The 22368-nt window shown below is 43.5% G+C and overlaps 1 protein-coding gene across 3 annotated transcripts in view; it reads left to right on the forward strand.

Annotated features, from left to right (window-relative positions):
• The window catches only part of SLCO4C1 (solute carrier organic anion transporter family member 4C1), a 221891-nt gene that overhangs the window by 188253 nt on the left and 11270 nt on the right, over nt 1-22368 (forward strand). For all 3 annotated transcript variants that reach the window (XM_073677952.1, XM_073677943.1, XM_073677935.1), the window contains 3 exons: nt 3842-4038; nt 8983-9047; nt 13768-13905. In XM_073677952.1, coding sequence (XP_073534053.1) covers nt 3842-4038; nt 8983-9047; nt 13768-13905 — 400 coding nt within the window. The remainder of the gene's footprint in view (nt 1-3841; nt 4039-8982; nt 9048-13767; nt 13906-22368) is intronic.

Genomic DNA, 22368 nt, shown 5'->3' on the forward strand with positions numbered 1-22368 from the left:
ATAAAGAAACACTCCCATCAAAGACTGACATTTTGAGTGCTGGTCTTAATGTGGGCATGCAAGAATAGCAGGATTATTCAGTCACTACTATATATGCTGGTAATATTTGGTTATTATGGCCTGTCTGTATTATTTGTCTCGTATATAGCAGTATTGGTGGTAATATTGAGCTTGGTATAGTTGTGCTTGGTAATGATCAGAATGATTGTACTTACCCTTTAAAAGCGGTATGATTAGTAGTATTGGTCTTGGTATACAGGATTTTGTTCAGTAACTACTTTTAGGCAATGTTCACACTTTCATTTGCACATTCTTTTTGTCTGTTCTGTTTAGAGGAGCAGAGAAATGGAATTAATGTGCACCATTGCTTTCCTCCAATGTCAGGCACAGTTATATTTGCAATAAAGACCCCCATCTCGGGAAGTGGGTGGGAGGTGGAGGGGGACTGTATGCTTTCAAAGACCGGGGCTGAATTTCAGTCACAGTCCAGTCCTGACAGTGCCAACCACAGTAATCTGTAACAGAGCAAACTATGGAAATTCACCTACCACATCTATTCAATAATCACAGGAATAGAAAGTCTGGTTGGCAGAAGATGTCTGAGACAGATATTATGGAAAGCACGGTACTAAAAGGGAATACAGGTACATCTCATTAAATTAGAATATCATCAAAAAGTTAATTTATTTTAGTTCTTCAATACAAAAAGTGAAACTCATATTATATAGAGTCATTACAAACAGAGTGATCTATTTCAAGTGTTTATTTCTGTTAATGTTGATGATTATGGCTTACAGCCAATGAAAACACAAAAACCATTATCTCAGTAAATTAGAATAATTAACAAAAAACACCTGCAAAGATTTCCTAAGCATTTAAAAAAGTCCCTTAGTCTGTTTCAGTAGGCTCCACAATAATGGGGAAGACTGCTGACTTGACAGATGTCCAGAAGGCAGTCATTGACACACTCCACAAGGTCTCAGAGTTCCAATTTTCATTTGGAAATCAAGGTCCCAGAGTCTGGAGGAAGAGTGGAGAGGCCACAATCCAAGCTGCTTGAGGTCTAGTGTGAAGTTTCCACAATCAGTGATGGTTTGGGGAGCCATGTCATCTGCTGGTGTAGGTCCACTGTGTTTTATCAAGACCAAAGTCGGCGCAGCCGTCTACCAGCAAATTTTAGAACACTTCATGCTTCCCTCTGCTGACAAGCTTTTTGGAGATGGAAATTTCATTCTCCAGCAGGAGTTGACACCTGTCCACACTGCCAAAAGTACCAATACCTGGTTTACAAACAACAGTATCACTGTGCTTGATTGGCCAGCAAACTCACCTGACCTTAACCCCATAGAGAATCTATTATAGAGAATCTATGGGGTATTGTCAAGAGGAAGATGAGAGACACCAGACCCAACAATGCAGACGAGCTGAAGGCTGCTATCAAACAACCTGGGCTTCCATAACACCTCAGCAGTGCCACAAGCTGATCACCTCCATGCCACGCCGCATTGATGCAAAAGGAGCCCCGACCAAGTATTGAGTGCATTTAACGAACATACATTTCAATGGGCCAACATTTCAGATTTTAAAAACATTTTTCAAGCTCTTGTTATAAAGTATTCTAATTTACTGAGATAATGACTTTTGTGTTTTCATTGGCTGTAAGCCATAATCATCAACATTAACAGAAATAAACACTTGAAATAGATCACTCTGTTTGTAATGACTCTATATAATATGAGTTTCACTTTTTGTATTGAAGAACTGAAATAAATTAACTTTTTGATGATATTCTAATTTAGCGAGATGCACCTGTATATAATATAATGCATAATTTTTACTAACTGAAAAAGTTACTGAAACATATTATATTCTTCCTATCTGTTTTAACTTTCTGATGGCAGATTCTTTTATTCATTTATTTTCTGGACACAATTACATGGATGGATTATCATCTTACCTGAACCGCTGTTAACAGCATTTAGAGAAATGCTTTATACAGAGCCACATGGGTCACAGAAATAGTGTGGAGATGTTTATTGACTTTGGAGTTTTCATGATCTGTGGTCTGTGTAGAGGTCTCTGTGCAGGAAGGGGAAAAGATGTCCTGTAACCTTGAACTATTGTCAATAGCAGATCCCGTTGTGTGTTCTGGGTCTAATCTTCCAGTCCGTTCCTTTTTACTAGAGTGAAGTGAATCTTCCAAAATTCCACTCGATCAGTTTCTCTCAAATAAGGGAGATGGCTACAGATTAGATTTGCATTGAATAATTTCGGTGTGCATTGAATCTGCTGGGAATGGGTTAAAAAAATTATAAACTCTTTTACTGATCTCTCATCAACCCTTCACATTCCTGTCCCGCCACCATCGCTCCCACCTGTGTCCTCCGATTGGCTTCTATTTGGTGTTATCCTCACACTGGGTCTTAGTCGCTGATTAAGCTCCACAAGGTCACTTAGGGCGCAACGCATAACATTGATGTTAGTGATGTGCGTCGCCTGAAGGAGACCCAGAAGAAAAAGACTGAGAAGCAGCTGACCGGAGAGACCTGTGCCGGAAGTGGCAGTGGTGGGACAGGTAAGGGGAATTGTGCAAATTGAATTCTTAAAATTTCAGATTAATTTTAAATTAAATTGGTCATCTTTGCTTTTTACCTTTCTTGGCATTCCTGTCTGTGATGGTGATGAGATGACTGCTGAGAAGTGATGTTTATATAAATGCAAATATCAGTCTTTTATGAAGTTAGGAGGCCAGTGTTATGGCTCGCTCCCACTTGCGATTAAATCGAACGAATGCAATCCGATAAAAAATCGCATTGCATTCGGTCCAATGTTAATCTATGATGGTGTGCTCATATGCGGTTTTTTTTCAGCTCTGAGCAGACTGAAAAAAAAAACACAGCATGCCGCGTTTGCATGCGAAATTCGGATCGCATGCATCCATATAAGTCTATGGATGCGTGTGAAACATCGCACTACATTTGGATATCACCCGAGTGCAGTGCGATTCTTGCAGTTGCCGGCAATGGAGGAGATGGAGAAATTAATTTCTCTGTCCCCTCCGCAGCTGTGCTGTGATCCTCTCTGTGCGAGAGGATCGGAGCACCGAGCACTGACACTCGGCTCCCACTCGCAGCAGAGCTGGAGCCGAGTGTCATTAGCATATCGCATCAATGCTCTCTAAATGCTCAATAAAAAAACTGAAAACTGCAAAACTACAGTATTATTATTTAAATATAGACAATGATATGGAAAATTTAAAACACCAGTAGTTAAAAACATGTTAAAAATTAAAAATACAATCTTCATTTAAACAAGTGGGCATTTTCTGTTAATACACTAAAGGGGTTGTTCAATCTTTTAGGGATTTTTTTCCTGAAATATTTGCATTTGAAGATAAAAAAAACCCCAAATCATTTATTTAAATTGGGTTTTATTAAAAATGTTGCACAATTTTACTTTTACAGACTTTTTGTTTCTCTGCATTCATCTTTGATGTGGTCTATGATCATAAATCAGCTGAGAGGAGCTAAGAAAAAAATGGTAAGAGTTGCAAACTCTCCCATCAGACCAACAGAACAAGCTCACTGATGGATCCTCAGTTAACTCATTTTGTAGCCTACAATAGATTGTACAACACAAAGGCAATAGAAGGCAAACAGTTTAACATTTTTAATGAAACCCAACTGCAAAAATAATTTTTGGCCAAATTACATTTAAGTAAGAAAAAATAATTGTTCCCTTTACTGCTAGGCTCCATGTACCATTCGTTGAATACCTGAGTTCCATACTCATAGTTCTTTTTGTTTGTTTTTAACATAGTCATATTCATTGTGTCTTACAGATTTATACTAGTTGTGAATGTATTGGGAATCCAGTCCGGGAAATAGCACAAAGGACACTTAGCTTAAATGTTTCCGATGCTGTTCCTGGAAAATGTGAAACTTCATGTACTAACTTGATATTGTTCATGGTGTTTTTCTTTTTTGTTGTTGTATCCACCTTCATGATTGCCACACCAATAACGATAGCCATTCTAAGGTTAGTAACTGTTTATGAAACTTTTTTAAGTTATATTGAAAAGTGTGTACATGAAGTTCTATGCCATGTTACTAGGCATTTCCCCTTTTAACACTGATAATATATTACCCGTTTTCCATATAGTTGGCCACTGTTCCAAGTCATGACTTGAGCTAGCCAGAGACACATAGCAGGGTGGCCAAGTTGAAGAAATTTATATTGATTATTTTGACTGTATTTATCATCATTTTACAGTTTACAGTGAATGTTGATAATATCTTCATATCAGAATTATGGGCTGTAGATATGTATCACTTATAATCATAATGATTTATTATGGTTTTCCAATGTGTCAGTAAAAAATATTGTCTATCTGTGATTTTTTGGTAAGCTGTCCAGAAAACAATAACAAAAAATAAAAAGTAAAATTGGCACCCCTGCACCATAGATGGGCTCAAAATTTAAATCTATTTTGTAGTAGCATTGGATAACACCAAAACTTGAGTAAAAATGACCAAATAGTGACATAATCTTGAGAGAGTGAGCGAAATCTTATCCAAGAATGTTCACCCAATACTAAAGAGGATGTACAATTATTGTGTGCCTTATAAACACTCCGTGTATACACCACCAATGGTCTTATGAGAAAGCTGAGTATATTTTTATGAAGGGGAACTGTCACCAGGTTCTTGCTACCCCATCTGAGAGCTGTATGATGTAGAGACAGAGACCATGATTCCAGTGATACATCACTTACTTTACTGGGTGCAGCAGTTTTGATAAAATCCCTGTTTTATCTGCTGCAGATCTTCCAGTTCTGTGAATGCTGAGCTCTGTATAACCCCACCCACATCACTGATTGGCAGCTTTCTGTATATACTCTGCATAGGCAGAAAGCTGACAATCAGTGATGGGGGCGAGGTTGGACTACATGGCAGTAGGTTTACTAAGTGCTCTAGGGATAATCTCCTGCTGAAAAAACTGTGATTTTATCAAAACTATACTAAGCAGCCCAGTAAGTGACACATCACTGTAATCAGGAACTCTGCCTCTACATCACTCTACTCTCGGGTGGCAAAAATCTATTCTCTTTGAAACATTTACAGTAATATAATGCAACACATTTCCCTCATAGTTATATTGCACTTAGTAATTCTTTGTAGCCTCGGTTACTGTCCTACCAATTGGTGATGGTCATGTTCAAGGCTACTCAAGTTATGAAGGTTCATTTCTTGGTAGTGAATGCTGTCACAAAACATTTATCAAATTAGAAATTTCAAGAAACTGTTGTGTTTATGGCTTGTCCAAGAAAATAATGCAAGAGTTCACAATGTCCGCAATTTTGGAATTGTCAGTTATGTAAAACAGGTCTTGGCTGGGATATATCTTATTTACATAAATGCTTTTTCCAGTTTTAATGGTGATTTATGTGGCTCATAACTCATTTCTAACTGGAAATTTCCTAACTTTATGTAAAGAAGCCATTTCAAAAGTTCTGGTAAGTTCTGATCATCTCACAGCTACAGCTAAATGAAAAAGTATTGAATCCCTTCCATGATTGAGATAAATGTATAGTTCCTGATTTTATCACCTATTCTAATGGTATGGAGTACTTGTTCCATGCAGTACAGCTGATCCAGAACTACTTTGGTTTGCTTCACCTGACTTTGAATAAACATCATTGCATTGGCGGATACAGAGAGAAAAGGCCCCCTGTGGAAGAACAGTAAAAAAGGTCCTTTGTAGTCCAATAGGTCATCATAATGTGTAATTCCACATGTTTTGGAGGTGGAAATGGGCCCCCTTACCTCTTAGGCCCCTGTGCAGCCACACAGTTTACTTGAATGATATTTCTGCCCTTGTAGCATTGCCAGTTCCACTACCCCATGAAATTGCCATCCACAGTTTCTGTTACAGAACCAGCAATAGCGTTCACATTAAAATTATTGTCTGTGTCCTTTTTACAGAAACATCCACCATGTCCCCATTATACTGCTCTAAAGATCTAGATAATGTGTCTCCATTACAAATTAAGTCACAGTTTTCCCGTTACAGAGTCAATTACAGTGCCTCATTATATAGCTAGCCATGGTGTTCCTATTATAGTGCCTGTTACAGTGTCCCTATAACAGAAGCATCCACTGTGTCCCCATTACAGAGGCAACCACAGTGCCTTATTATAGACCTGGTCATTGTATTACAGTGCCATCCACAGTGTCCCTCTTGCAGAGCTAGCTATAATATCGCAATTACAGCATTGGCCATAGTGTCCCCTTTATGGAGCTAGCTGTAGTGTCTCTATTAGCATGTCAGCCACAGTGCCCCTATAATAGAGCCAGCAAAAGAATCCAGTGTCGGACTGGAGAACACAGGGCCCACCAGAGAACATCCTTCTTGGGCCCCACCATCCATTTACTATAGAAATAAGAAAGGTTAAAGTCTGCAACAAAAAGGAGAACAGTGCTATGAACATTAAGATATCAGAGATATCTTTCATTTTTCTTATCACTGCATGAACTACATTAGATTTGATGGACTACATTGGACCAACATGGGACCTAGTTGGCTAATAAAATGGTCAAAGGGGGATGATGTAGGGTAGTGGTTTTGTTTTTCCATAAAGTATTTTTGTTTTTTGTAACACTCATTATGGCACCAGTAATGGAGGTGTCTGACAGAAACCTTTAAATTATTCTCCCTGGGTCTTAGTGTCCGACAGCGTTGTTTTGTTGCGTCAAAAATTGACCCCCCCCCCCATTATTACTAATTCACTGCCTAATGCACCAATGGAACTGGGAAGGAGTTGGCTACCTCCCAGAAACTGACCATCCGATGTGATAGTTTGTGCTGGCTGCAAGCAATTATTTTTAGATTAGGAAATAACCAGCATCTAAGGACCTTCCCATCCCGAGAGGATCAGTTTTCTTTTGTTGGTTTTGCATTGACTGGTTATGAAATGTGCGGATCCATAAAAAAAAAAAAAAAAATGTGTTAATAAGTAAATTAGGTTGTTGCACGTGTCAACATTTTATCCTGTATTAGCTTGGAAAAATAACCAGGGGCTCAAAAGGCAAAAATTACCTGCTTCTACTCTAAAGAAAATTAATGGCCAAAGTATAGTGGACTACAGACTGATTGATTCTGCATAAATGAATAGTTAGAAAACAAATATAACACGGGCTCCTCTCATTCTACATAACCAATCAACGTAAAAATGACAGCAGCAAACTGATACTCTCAGGATGGGAAGGTCTATGGATATTGGTCCCTTCACACCCTAAAAACACCAGCCAGCAGTCACCCCAGAGGTAGCCTGTCACATTGCATGGTCCAATTCTGAGGGCAACTAGGCTGTTCTCAATACCCCTGTGTTTGCGTAGTTATCGAGGATTTTGTTTACTACGGGCCTAAAAACTAACAGGCTGGTAGTTGTTAATTACCTGACTGTTTTACCCGATGCTGGCTCAGAGCTGTTACTGAACGCTCCTGCTGCTTTATGTCAACAGAGCAGCTCTTCTTCTTCTTCCGGACTGCTCTGTCAACAGGGCATGACTTCCGAGGTCATGCTGATTGACAACCGACTGACCACAGTTAGGCAGCGGGGAGCTGGCAGTCAATCAGATGATGTCGGCTGTCATGCCCTGTCAACAGAGCAAAGTGGTGAAGAAAAAGCTGCTCTGTCAACTGTGATGTCAGCATAAGTCGCGAATTGCTGGCAGGAGCAGTTAGTGACAACTCTGTCAGCAGAGATCGGCACTGGGCACAACAGGCTGCCTGTTAGCTCTTACACTGGCTGATAACCAGTCCCAGTGATAGTAGTGGATTATATGGACATGGTAATGATTTACAACATTTTTACATCAAGTAAATAATAGCCCGCTGTAATTCTCACCTAGTATATCTTGGTCTCATGTGAGTTGCACATGGAATCAGCGTTTATAAGCTGGTACAGCACAAGCGCTATATTTCCATTGCATACAGAGTTTCAATTTATTACAGTGAAATGACAAAATTCCACTTCGTGTCAATTCCTTGTGACGATTTTCACTGTGGATTTAACCCTTTGCATTGCATAGGGTAAAATGCGCAGCAAAATCTGCATGCAATAAGTGCGGTTATTGGAAACACGGATGAATGTGTATACTCATGTACAACGCGTGTAAAGCTGTCAGTGTGAGTGTGGGGGCCCTCATTCAGGATGATACCGGTGTTGTGGGATGGGGGCCCCCAGTCACCCATAACTGTTGGAGGGCTCCATCCCCCACCACCCATATCACCCTTTACTGAATGAGGGCCCCCCTCACTCACACTAGTAGCTATACACACATTATACAAAAGTATAAGTGCTCACGCACAGTGTACACAATAAACTCATACCCAATAAATATAGATACAGAAAACCTTACTTTACAGCTGAGTTGCTGAGTGCAGTTGAAACAGCTCCACTCAGTTTAGCTACAGCCTGCAGACCATCTCCCAATCTCTGCCCTTACAGCAAAGAAGACAGAAGTTTGTGTGTGAGTGGGATTGAAGGAAGGAAGGAGGTGTTAAGGTGGCACAGAGAGTTTTATTAAGGTAGTATTGCAGAACTCAATGTAGATGTCAGTACTATCTTAGATGCTGCTCCAGACTTCAGTCAAAGTCTCTCTGCTCCAAACATACAGAAGCAAGGGGTAGGGCCCACCGGAGAATTCGCCGATGCTCTGCTGGGCCAGTCTGACACTGAAAATATCCCTATTACAGTGCCAATCATATTATCCCTATCACACCATATTATAGATTGACTAGGTATGTTATTAGCATTTTAGTTTTGACAGATGGGACTTAATGTTCTTTAAAGAGGCGCAAAATGTCGAAAATATGTTGCATTGTAGTTTTTGCGCACATTTAGAAACATTGTATTTAGAAACATTGTATTGTTAATTTGTGCAGGATTTTATGACTTTAAAAAATGTCTACTTTTAGGTGTGTACCTGACAAGCAAAGGTCATTTGCACTTGGTGTACAGTGGTCATTTATTCGGCTAATAGGTAAATATAATTTAAGTTAAGTGGATTTGTAAAATATGGATATTACTGTCTATGTTATCTGTGCAAAACCTAGGGCAGTTCAAAGGCAGTTATATTTTTAGCCAGGTAGTTACAGTAATATTACCTGATTTATCAAAAAAAGGCTTGAGGCACAGACTATCTGTTCCACTAGACACAGCTCATTAAGAAGGTTGTGCCCTAAATTACTACCCCCAGCTTTTTATTTTTTTCTATTTTAGCGCTGAAGTGGTGCCACTAGTCTATGTTCCCAGACCCTGATATTATACTTACCAGTCACCATCTTTGGCCATGGCCCCGCTATCAGTATTTGGTCAGTATTTTTTCTCAGGAGTGGGAGCCAAAACCAGGAGTGGGTGATAAATGCAGAATTGGTGACTTGTTTCTATTATACCTTTTCTCTGATTGTTCCTCACCTGGTTTTGGCTCCCAATCTTGAGAAAAAATACTGACTGAATACTAACCAAATACTGATAGTGGGGCTGTGGCCTAAAGTTGTTCCTGGCACCGCTCTAGTCCTGCTCCGCCATCTTGTTACCGCAGCTTCTGACTGAGTTGAAGTCAGGGTCACAAGCTCTCAATGTAAGTCTATGAGAGCCTCGTTCACTCCTCGTTCTGGCTCTCAGACTTATATTGAGTTGTAACTTCTGGCTAGCCCAGCAAACACTCTAGCGATCCGGCAGGTCACAACCTGCAGAAGACGAACTGGATAAAAGATGAAGATGGCAGCTAGAAGGTATAAGAGTAGGGTCATGGAACTTAGATTAGTGGCACCACTCCAGTGTTACAATAAAAAAAACTTTGGAGTAGTGCTTAAAAAGGAATGTAGCATCAGAAAATTACCTTTTAATCAGTTTTTTTCAATTGACCATATCATGATCTAGTTTTTTTAAAAAAATATGAAATCATGCATATTCAAGCTGGCCAGTAAGCCTCTTACTAGACTCATGCTTCCTTTTCTTTACAGTTTGCTTTAAAGCAGTCATTATTAATACAGGTAGGATTATAATAAAAGATGACACCTCTTCCGTCTCTCTTCTTTATAAGCTTGGCGTGACATCATCACACACGTGATGTCATGTCAGGCCGGCTAATCAAAACAGGTGCGGCAGATGGCTGAAGATAGAAGTCGGTTCTCAGGACTTGCATCCAGCAGCCAGAGATTACAGACACAACCGCTGGACTAAGTCCTACAAATCGATTCACACCAATTCTATATACAGTATATAACACAACTGACCATTTTCACAGATCACCTCTTCCTTATCCCTTATAATAGCCAATGTGTCAGAGCCAGTTTAGTGCTGCCTTTATCCATGTGGTGCAGAACAATTATCTCTACAAAACAGGAAGTATGAGTCTATGATTACACTTAGTGACTAGTGTGAAAATTGTACGCTTTCTGAAAAATTTCAATATGAGCAATGATGATATGGAAAATTGAAAAAAAATCATGATCACAAATGTTTTAAAAATACATTTAACATAAAAACCTGATTAACTTTAGACCATAGGCATATTTTCCTTAGGTAATTTTTGGTGGTAAAATATATTTTCTGTGTACAACGGCGACCTGTGTCATGGCCAAAGTTGCCATATTTCCCCGGCATAATGCATAATAAATAGTTGGAAAGGCTGTTTTAGATTTTGTATTGGATTCCAAAAGATTCAAGTAAAGCAACTGAAGACCTGCCTCCTCTGATAAGATTGCAGTTGCATGTTGAGAGACGTGTACTCATCATGGGTCAAAGAATCGTAATAAAAACAGACTAATGCATTATAGTATCTATCATCAAACATGGGTATCAGGGATATAGAACTGAGTAAAATGTGAAATTGCTACTATCATGTATCCCCGAAAATAAGACCAACCCTGAAAAAAAGACCTACCATGATTTTAAAGAATTGTTAAAGTATGCTTGAAATATATGCCGTACTCCAAAAATAAGCCCTCATTACAGCCAGGACCAGCGTTTGGGGGTTGTGGAGTAGGAAAACTAGTCAATTGCCCAGGGCCCCCACTCTCTTAAAGGCCCCCAGTATTTCTATTCTGAGGTTAAAACTGCTTAAGAACCTTCGGTGACATCACGGTCATGTGACCATGATGTGACCAAAGGTCCTTTAACTACAGGAGTCTAGAGGAACTGAAGAGGAGACAGGCTGGTATGTACAGTCATGGCCAAAAGTTTTGAGAATGACACCAAAATTATATTTTCACATGATCTGCTGGCCTCTGGTTTTTATTAGTGTTTGTCTGATGTTTATATCACATACAGAAATATAATTGCAATCATATCATGAGTACCAATAGGTTATATTGACAGTTAGAATGAGTTAATGCAGCAAGTCAATATTTGCAGTGTTGCCCCTTCTTCTTCAAGACCTCTGTAATTCTCCCTGGCATGCTCTCAATCAACTTTTGGACCAAATCCTGACTGATAGCAGTCCATTCTTGCATAATCAATGCTTGCATTTTGCCAGAATTTGTTGGTTTTTGTTTGTCCACCCGTCTCTTGATGATTGACCACAAGTTCTCAATGGGATTAAGATCTGGGGAGTTTCCAGGCCATGGACCCAAAATCTCTATGTTTTGTTCCATGAGCCATTTAGTTATCACCTTTGCTTTATGGCAAGGTGCTCCATCATGCTGGAAAAGGCATTTTTGGGCGCCAAACTGCTCTTGGACGGTTGGGAGAAGTTGCTCTTGGAGGGCATTCTGGTACCATTCTTTATTCATGGCTGTGTTTTAGGCAAGACTGTGAGTGAGCCAATTCCCTTGGCTGAGAAGCAACCCCACACATGAATGGTTTCAGGATGCTTTACAGTTGGCATGAGACAAGACTGGTGGTAGCGCTCACCTCTTCTTCTCCGAATAAGCTGTTTTCCAGATGTCCCAAACAATCGAAAAGGGGATTCATCAGAGAAAATGACTTTGCCCCAGTCCTCAGCAGTCCACTCCCTGTACCTTTTGCAGAATATCAGTCGGTCCCTGATGTTTTTTCTGGAGAGGGCAGCTTCTTTGTTGCCCTCATTGAAACCAGCCCTTGCTCAAAGAGTCTCCGCCTCACAGTGCGTGCAGAAGCACTCACACCAGCCTGCTGCCATTCCTGAGCAAGCTCGGCACTGCTGGTAGTCCGATCCCGCAGCTGAAACTGTTTTAAGATACGGTCCTGGCGCTTGCTGGTCTTTCTTGGGCGCCCTGGAGCATTTTTGACAACAATGGAAGCTCTCTCCTTGAAGTTCTTGATGATGCGATAGATTGTTGACTGAGGTGCAATCTTTGTAGCTGCGATACTCTTCCCTGTTAGGCCATTTTTGTGCAGTGCAATGATGGCTGCACGTGTTTCTTTAGAGATAACCATGGTTAACTGAAGAGAAACAATGATACCAAGAACCAGCCTCCTTTTAAAGTGTCCAGTGATGTCATTCTTACTTAATCATGACTGATTGATCGCCAGCCCTGTCCTCATCAACACCCACACCTGTGTTAATGAATCAATCACTAAAACGATGTTAGCTGCTCCTTTTAAGGCAGGACTGCAATGATGTTGAAATGTGTTTTGGGGGTTAAAGTTCATTTTCTGGGCAAATATTGACTTTGCAAGTACAGTAATTGCTGTTAAGCTGATCACTCTTTGACATTCAGGAGTATATGCAAATTGCCATTACAAAAAATGAAGCAGTAAACTTTGGAAAAATTACTATTTGTCTCATTCTCAATACTTTTGGCCATGACTGTACAGTGTGAGCAGTGTGTGTATATTTACATGTGTATGTGCAGTGTGTGTGTTGTAGGGATTAACTCTATCTGGTAGGCATTAAGCATTAGGCCTTAAGTAGCGTTCAGACAGGCAAAACAGCTTTGGTTCAAACACATGCAGTTTTTATTGCTTTCCACAGGTTGAGCAGCACCAAAACAACAACATGATAAACAGAAATCCCTAACCTTGTCCAGACTTTAACTAAACAGTATACTGACTACTTTAGACACCACTGAGCTAGCCCCAGTTCGGTCAAACAAAATTGCTAATATCCATAGCAACCACTGATACTTGCAGTTTGGTGCACCCGGCCAGTGCTGAGTATACTGAGTGGCAGCTGTAACCGCGCCCCCGGCCCTGACTGACAGGAGGCGCTGTTATATCCGCCACTCTGTGACTGAACTGGCGCCGCCGCCCGCCCCCATGACTGAAACCGAATGCTGGCGGGGAGAATAAAGTTAATTTTCTCCCTGCTGCATTTGGCTGCATGCAGGCACCGGGCACCATAATAACACTGTTAACCTGCAGATTAACCGCATATCTGCAGATTAATAGCGTTATTTCTGGGGACAGGTTCCTTTTAACCCCAGCCTCCTGGCCTACCTGGCATTGCTATAGTGTATACATGTGTATGTGCAGTGTGTGTTATGACATGATTATATGTGAATAAATGTTGATTTTTTGATCAATAATAAATGTGAATTGTTGTTCATGGAAAAAAATAAGACATCCCCTGAAAATAAGCCCTAACCCATCTCCATCTTTCGGAGAAAAAAATAACATAAGATTCTGTCTTATTTTTGGAGAAACGCAGTATTTTAATTTGTCTAAAGCAGATTGTGCTATTGGCCAGTTTTAGAATAATTTAACATATTTTATATTAAAATGTGTAGCTTAATTGACAATATCAGTCCTCAAGTTGTTATGTCCTTATGTTCTAGGCTCCATCCCAGGACCAATTGTATTTGGAGCCGTCATAGACAGCAGTTGTATTTTATGGAACTTGAATGAATGTGGGAAAAAGGGAGCTTGCTGGACGTATGATAATTCAGGCATATCTTACAAACTGATCGGCATCAGTAAGTATTTATACTGTATGTTTTCACACAAAAGAAATAGGCTGGAAACCACAATTAATGTAAGGGACTATGGATTTTTATAACAGATTATTTCTAGCATCTTGTGAAAAGGAGGCACACATCAGAGCCAAGTAGCGGGCTTAGTGCCAGGGCAGATACCCACATAGTTTGGGTGCGGGCACACTCTGATCTCTGGCTCCTTTCTGATGTCATTGCTTGCTACACTTCTGGATGTTGGGTGCAGTGGCCACAGACTTGCAGGAGTGGGAGATAAGAGCACGCCCTGCCTTATACAGTGAGCGCACGGCTGGGCTCCTCCCAGTGTAAGAGTTTACACACAGGAATATGTATATGAGGAAACGGAGAACTCGCAGCGTGAAATCCAGTGCAAAATCAGGGAGATTGCTGGATATGCAAATCGGATGGTGTAATGATGCATGGAGCCATTGGCTATGAAAATCATGCTCCAAAACACCCTTATTTACATATGGATTAAAAGTAAATTTATCTGCAACTACAACACTAATATATATATTGCTAAGTCCCCTATATACAGTGGGTACGGAAAGTATTCAGACCCCTTTAAATTTTTCATTCTTTGTTTCATTGCAGCCATTTGGTAAATTCTAAAAAGTTCATTTTTTTCTCATTAAAGTACACTCTGCACCACATTTTGACTGAAAAAAACAGAAATGTAGAAATTTTTGCAAATTTATTAAAAATGAAAAACTGAAATATCACATGGTCCTAAGTATTCAGACCCAGGGGCGGACCTATCGCCCGTTCAGCCCGTTCATTGAACGGGGGCCCCAAGGGAGAGGGGGCCCCTCGAGCCTCCAGCTGGGCCGCCATCAGGGCATGACTGTCCTGACTACAGTATGGGGTCCGGCCAGTCGGGGCCCCCTCGGAACCTCGTTTGGGCCCCCCTCTTGTGCGTCTCCTCATGGAGCCCCCGCAGGGCCGGCGTCAGCACCCGGCGCACGCGGGGAAATGCCGGGGCCCTGAGCAGGCGGGGGGGGGCCCTCACCGTCGGGCACCCCGCGCGCTATGGGACCCGTGAGCGGAGGAGAGCAGTGTCAGCGCCCGCTTCCCCCCCCCGCTTGCTCAGGGCCCCGGCACAATACTTACCCCTTCCCGTGCCTCCGCAGCAGCTCCTGCATCCTCCGCGGCTGCTGCACTGTGACATCTCAGGTCAGAGGGCGCGGTGATGTCTTTACACCGCGCTCTCTCCTGAGCAGTCACAGCGCAGAGCGGGATGAGGTCGGCAACGCAGGAGTCCGGAGCAGCGGCAGCAGGTGAGACATGAGGTGAGTATTTGATTTTTTTTTATTGTATGGAGGCCTGTGGCAGTATAAGGGAGGGGGGTGAGGTGGGGGTGTGTGACATCCTGCATGGGGCATTATAAGGGGGGGCTGTGACATCCGGCATGGGGCATTATAAGGGAGGGGGGGTGTGACATCCTGCATGGGGCATTATAAGGGAGGGTGACATCCTATATGGGGGGGAACAGCCTGCATGGGGCATTATGTGGGGGGAACAGCCTGCGTGGGGCATTATGTGTGGGGAACAGCCTGCATGGAGCGTTATATGGGGGCCAGTATTCTGTATGGAGCGTTATATGGGGGCCAGTATCCTGCATGGAGCGTTATATGGGGGCCAGTATCCTGCATGGAGCGTTATATGGGGGCCAGTATTCTGTATGGAGCGTTATATGGGGGCCAGTATCCTGTATGGAGCGTTATATGGGGACCAGTATCCTGTATGGAGCATTTTATGGGGGCCAGTCTCATGTATGGAGCATTTTATGGGGGCCAGTATACTGTGTGGAGCGATTCGCTGGTTTCTGAGCTATTGTGGAATTTACAATAGATATCACTCATGTAATGTAAGCAGTAAAATATTTGCATTGTACTATATATATATTTCTCTTCGGTATCTGTGCATCATGAATCGTGGTATGTGTTAAAGGGGCCCACTGAGACTCTTTCGCCTGGGGCCCACAAAAACCTGGAGCCGCCCCCGGCCCCATGCTGAGCGCTAAGCGCCGGGACATCTCAGCGCTACTTTCCTCTGTGTAGCAGTGCAGCGCTGCTGCGGCAGCGCCTTCATGATTCCCCTGACTTCCGGTCATGTGACGGCGCCGTCACATGGCCGGAAGTCAGGAAAACCTGGTGGCAGCGACGTGGACGAGCACCAGGATTCTGCAGGGATCGCATGGGGGTAAGTATAACAAGTTTTTTTTTTAAATACAATTAATTAATTAGGAGTGGGGGGAATCAGAGATGCACAGGGGGATGAGAGATGCACGGGGGGATGAGATGCACATTGGGGGGATGAGAGATGCACGGGGGGATGATATGTACGGGGGGATGATATGCACGGGGGGATGAGATGCACGGGGGGGTGAGAGCTGCACATGGGGGGATGAGAGATGTACGGGGAGGTTGAGATGCACATGGGGGGATGAGAGCTGCACATGGGGGGGATGAGAGCTGCACATAGGGGGATGAGAGCTGCACATGGGTGGGTTATGTTTACTTAACTTTGTTGCCCTATGAAGGGCAGGGGGGGGGCAAAAATTTCTTGCACAGGGGCCCACTACAGTCTTTTTCCGCCCCTGTTCAGACCCCTTTGCTCAGACACTCATATTTAAGTCACATGCTGTCCATTTCCTTGTGATCCTCCTTGAGATGGTTCTACTACTTCATTGGAGTCCAGCTGTGTTTAATTAAACTTATAGGACTTGATTTGGAAAGGCACACACCTGTCTATATAAGACCTCACAACTCACAGTGCATGTCAGACCAAATGAGAATCATGAGCTCAAAGGAACTGCCCAAGGAGCTCAGAGACAGAATTGTGGCAAGGCACAGATCTGGCCAAGGTTATAAAAGAATTTCTGCATTACTCAAGTTTCGTAAGAGCACAGTGGCCTCCATAATCCTTAAATGGAAGAAATTTGGGACGACCAGAAGTCTTCCTAGACCTGGCCGTCCAGTCAAACTGAGCAATTGTGGGAGAAGAGCGTTGGTGAGAGAGGTAAAGAAGAACCCCAAGATCACTGTGGCTGAGATCCAGAGATACAGTAGGCAGATGGGAGAAAGTTCCACAAAGTCAACTATCACTGCAGCTCTCCACCAGTCTGGCATTTATGGCAGAGAGGCCAGACGGAAGCCTCTCCTCAGTGCAAGGCATATGAAAGCCCGCATAGAGTTTCCTCAAAAACACATGAAGGACTCCCAGACTATGAGAAATAAGATTCTCTGGTCTGATGAGACGAAGATAGAACATTTTGGTGATAATTCTAAGCAATATGTGTGGAGAAAACCAGGCACTGCTCATCACCTGCCCAATACAATCCCAACAGTGAAACATGGTGGTAGCAGCATCATGCTATGGGGGCGTTTTTCAGCTGCAGGGACAGGATAACTGGTTGCAATTGAAGGAAACATGAATGCGGCCAAGTACAGAGATATCCTGGATGAAAACCTCTTCCAGAGTGCTCTGGACCTCAAACTTGGCCGAAGGTTCACCTTCCAACAAGACAATGACCCTAAGCACACAGCTAAAATAACAAAGGAGTGGCTTCAGAACAACTCTGCGACCATTCTTGACTGGCCCAGCCAGAGCCCTGACCTAAACCCAATTGAGCACCTCTGGAGAGACCTAAAAATGGCTGTCCACCAACGTTCATCATCCAACCTGACAGAACTGGAGAGGATCTGCAGGGAAGAATGGCAGAGAATCCCGAAATCCAGGTGTGAAAAACTTGTTGCATCATTCCCAAGAAGACTCATGGCTGTACTAGCTCAAAAGGGTGCTTCTACTCAATACTGAGCATAGGGTCTGAATACTTATGACCATGTGATATTTCATTTTTTCATTTTTAATAAATTTGCAATAATTTCTACATTTCTGTTTGTTTTCAGTCAAGATGGGGTGCAGAGTGTACATTAATGAGAAAAAAAAATGAACTTTTTAGAATTTACCAAATGGCTGCAATGAAGCAAAGAGTGAAAAATTTTATGGGGTCTGAATTAGTGTTGAGCCACCCCCGTAGTGTTCGAGTTCGGTTCGGTTCATCGAACACCCGTGTGTTCGCCGAACTGTTCGTCGAACTGTTCGTCGAACACCTTCAAACACCGTTAAAACCAATGGCAGGCAAACAAAAACACATAGAAACACATAGAAAACACCTTCAAAGGTGTCCAAAAGCTGACAAACTGCTCAGAAGACACAACTAACACATGGAAAAGTGACAAGTACATATAGTCATGCGAAAAGAAAAGAGGTGGAGGAGTAAAAGGAGGGGGAGACACAGATATAGGCATGTCATGCCCTTCTAAAATCCAAAAAGTGAGAAGCCGAGACGGCCAGTCCGCTCCTGCCCGTGCCACCTCCGTGTCGCCGGGTTTGTGCCAGAGCCGCGGTGAACCCTGACGGCCAGCCCCCCTCTCCCAATACTGGTGCCTGTCCGCTGGTGGGTCGAGAGAGCCCCCCTGTGGTGGAGGCAGCTCTAAGCTTTTTAATTTAAATTGTCCCTCTAATTTGAATGAATACACTTTAAATCCATTTACAAGGATCTATTGGAGGGCAAGTCTCATGCCAGCAGCCGCGTAATTCCAGCTCCAGTAGCGTCCACTAAAGCTGCTGCAGTTAAAAAGCTTTTATAAGGATTGAGCTCGGCTGTCCACCGCAAGGCATCCTAGTGCCAGTCCCAGCCCCTATGCCTTGGGGTGCCTCCTGATGCTCTTCACTAAGTATCCCGTGGTCCCGAAGCATTTCCTTTGAAAAAATTAAGTGTCCAAACTACAGGTGGTGTAGCTTGCTTAACAGCCGGGATAATCCGCTGACTAGCAGACACTGCTACTAGGCACAAAGTATTTCCTGGGCTAGATGCAGTTAAAAATTTGTAAGTAGATACTCTCGTTGGATGCTGAGAAAGCATTCCATAGAGTCTCCTGGCACGCCATATATGATTCTCTTAAAAAGCTTGGGGTAGGGGTCTAGGGGACCCTTTTATAGCCAAAATCACGGCCCTGTATCACAATACGTCACCTAGGCTGAAGATAAATGGAACTGTAGCACCGAGGGCTCGGTTGCTACAGACGTATTGCACCTCACCCAGAGGTGTGATATCTCACTCTCAGATAAGGATGGAGTGTGGATCAGGACCCGACACCTGCATGCATTACACCACATTGCCGTGGGGCAGGGCGACCAATATGCCCCTGAGATGGGCACGACAGTCCCTGTCCCTGGCTGGAGTGGGGGGAGGGAACACTGAGGAAGGGGTACCCTGCAGTGCAGGAGCAGGGAGGAAGCAGTTCATGGGTGCATTGAGAAGGGAGTATAAAAGGTGGGCACCATCTTAGTTCAGTGCAGAGAAGTCTGAGCAGAAGTGGCAGGGAGCAGGGGCTCTGCATGAGCTCTGCTCCGGAGGCGGGCCTAGTAACAGAGGCCCAGGCCTGCAAGAGGGAGAAGGAAGGAAGAGGAGCGGAGAAGGCTCCAGGAACGAGGAATGAAGGGATCCCAGGGGTGCGGACGGGCGAGTCGCCACCGCACGCCCGAATCCACCTGCGTGGAGGGGTCAGGCCAAAGGGGGAGACCGGTCCCCGAACTAGTGGAGGCAGGAAACGACCCTCAGCTAGAAACCGGAGGCTCTGACATTTTATGTGGCGCAGCCCCTTGCTCCACCCGCTAGGAAGGCACCACATAGGGTCAGGGAAACTGGCGCCAAGTTGACCAAGAGGAGGCCCGAGGCAGCCGAACAGAAGTGTTGGTAAGAAAGGCCAGACAAAGGACACACAAAGGGGGTCCTGTGAAGCGCTCCAAAGTTATCTGGGAGTTGTCTGAGCCCCTCACCTGGTGAGCACAGTACGACGTGGGCAGCCGTTACCTGCAGACGTGGTCTGGATAATAAGAACTGTGAGTAAAGGCCCTGAACTGCATCACTGACTCCGTGTCGTTACTGCTGCTGCCCTGCACCATCACCCCCATCCTCCGCATACACTGCCCTGAGGCTATACTCCTCCCGTGGGGAGTTATGCTACGCTCTGCTGCACCCACAACACCAGCCTTAGCGGTCTGCCCTGTAGCGGCGGTTCACTCTGACCGCAATCCACGGGTGGCGTAGTCGGACATTTAAACATCAAAACCACATAAATAGTTCCGCCACTGGTTTGACCGCCCTGAGCCACGGAACCGGATCGCCGCCACGAAGACTACAACCACCAGCATCCACCAAAAAGGGTCCGGCTCCGGGTGTCCCAAGGCCCAGGGAGTGCGTCAGAACATTTTCATCACCTTTCACAATCACCAATGGGACAAGGCAGGGATGTCCTCTGTCCCCTCTCTTATACATCCTAGTGACGGAGCACCTGCTCTCATCAATTCGCCATAACCCCAATATTAGGTGGATTGAGGTGGGAGGCACCGAGTACAAGTGCTCTCTATTTGCTGATGATGTCCTAGTATATATCACTCAATCACATATATCCATCCCTGCTGTTATGGCTGAAATAGATCACTTTGTTACATGGTAAAATTTTAAAATCAATGCAGCGAAGTCTGAGGCCCTCGATGTCTCCCTCCCTAAATCCATATAGGATTCCATCCAGTCCAACTTTCCCTTTGCCTGGCCCTCACAGGGTATCAAATACTTAGGAATTCCTATTCATAGAGACCTCTCCCATCTATGTTATCTTAATTTTGGGCCCTTTATTGAACAATTCCATACAGACCACGGTTGGCAAGTTAGAACTGTAAGATTCACTACGTGAACCACTGGTGTTTTGTGGAAAAGCACATGTACACCGCGTTCCAAATTATTATGCAAAAAGTGTTTAGGAGTGATAAGGGAAGAATTTGTTTGTTTGTCAGTTAAACTCATTGATGGTGATGTGTGTCAGGGCTCTTTATATCACTGTAAGCAATTGCAGACACCTGTGCTAATTAGTTTGGCAGGTTTGTCCAATGAAAGGCAAGACTACTTAAGAAGGCTCTCTCACATTATTAAGCAGCCTACATTTTCTGCCAAAATGGGAAAGAAAAAGGATGTGTCGGCTGCTGAGAAGCAACAAATTGTGGAGTGTTTAGGTCAAGGCATGACTACAATCAACATTGTGCGATGATCAGGATGAAGTGTCTTGGCAATCAAGAAGTATGGAGCTGATTCACAGTACACACGTGTGCGTGCTGATAAGGGCAAATTGAGGACTCTTTCCTACAGGCAATTACGTCAGGTTGAAACAGCAGCGGCAAAAAAGCCTTGTCATAGCAGCAGACAAGTTTTTGAAGCTGCTTGTGCCTCCAACGTCCCCCGAACAACAAGATGCAGGGTCCTTCAGAGGTTTGCAGCTGTGCATATGCCATCCTGTCGACCTCCTCTATCCACTTCACACAAGCAGAAACGGCTCCAGTGGGCCAAACATTACATGAAGACTGATTTCAAAACTGTTTTGTTCACGGATGAGTGCCGTGCAGCGCTCGATGGTCCAGATGAATGGAGTGGAGGATGGCTGGTTGATGGACACCCCACGCAAACACGGCTACAGCGCCAACAAGGAGGAGGTGGAGTAATGTTTTGGGCTGGAATCATGGGGAGAGAGATTGTCGGCCCCTTTAGGATCCCTGAAGGCGCTAAAGATGAACTCCATAATGTATGTGGATTTTCTCAAACAGCACTTCCTGCCATGGTTCAAGAAGAAGAACCGTGTATTTCACAGCAAGATCATTTTTCTGCATGATAATGCACCATCTCATGCTGCACATAAAACATCTGCATCTCTGGCTGATATGGGCATAAAAGGGGACAAACTTATGGTGTGACCCCCATGCTCCCCTGACCTCTACCCCATTCAGAACCTTTGGAGCATCATTAAAAGGAGTGTCTATGATGGCGGGAGGCAGTTCACATCTAAGCAACAGCTCTGGGAGGGTATTCTGTCCTCATGCAAAACAATTGAAGCAGAAACCATCCAAAACCTGACAAATTCAATGGACAAGAGAGTTCAGAAGCTCCTTTCGAACAAGGGGTCCTATGTGAAAATGTAACATCACCTAGAATAAAGTTTTGAGTTGAAAACTGTTTGATTTCAGTTTCTAACAACCTGCTAATGCTTATAATTTCAAAAATGACCATTTTTTTGGTCTTTATTAAAATGAAAAGGTTGATCGAAAAGTTTGGGGGATCTAAGAGTGTGGCAACCCAGTAGTCATGATTACTTCGAATTCTGACAATATGAGGGTCATGCTGCAGGTAGTGCAGCAAGAAGGCACTTATGTGTCTTGCGCATCTCGGAGCCCCAAAATTATTTTCCGGGCTAGATGCAGCTAAAAATTATTTTTAATTTTAAATCTGGTGAAGCTTATTATAGATGGCCTAATAGGATCAGTGCTGCACACTGCTACAAAGCCCAAATTATTTTCCAGTCAAGATACAGATAAACATGATTAGTAATT

The sequence above is a fragment of the Phyllobates terribilis genome, unplaced genomic scaffold, assembly GCF_046119375.1.
Source record: "Phyllobates terribilis strain yellow unplaced genomic scaffold, ASM4611937v1 Scaffold_1__5_contigs__length_1240528914, whole genome shotgun sequence".
NCBI classification, from domain to species: Eukaryota; Metazoa; Chordata; class Amphibia; order Anura; family Dendrobatidae; genus Phyllobates; species Phyllobates terribilis.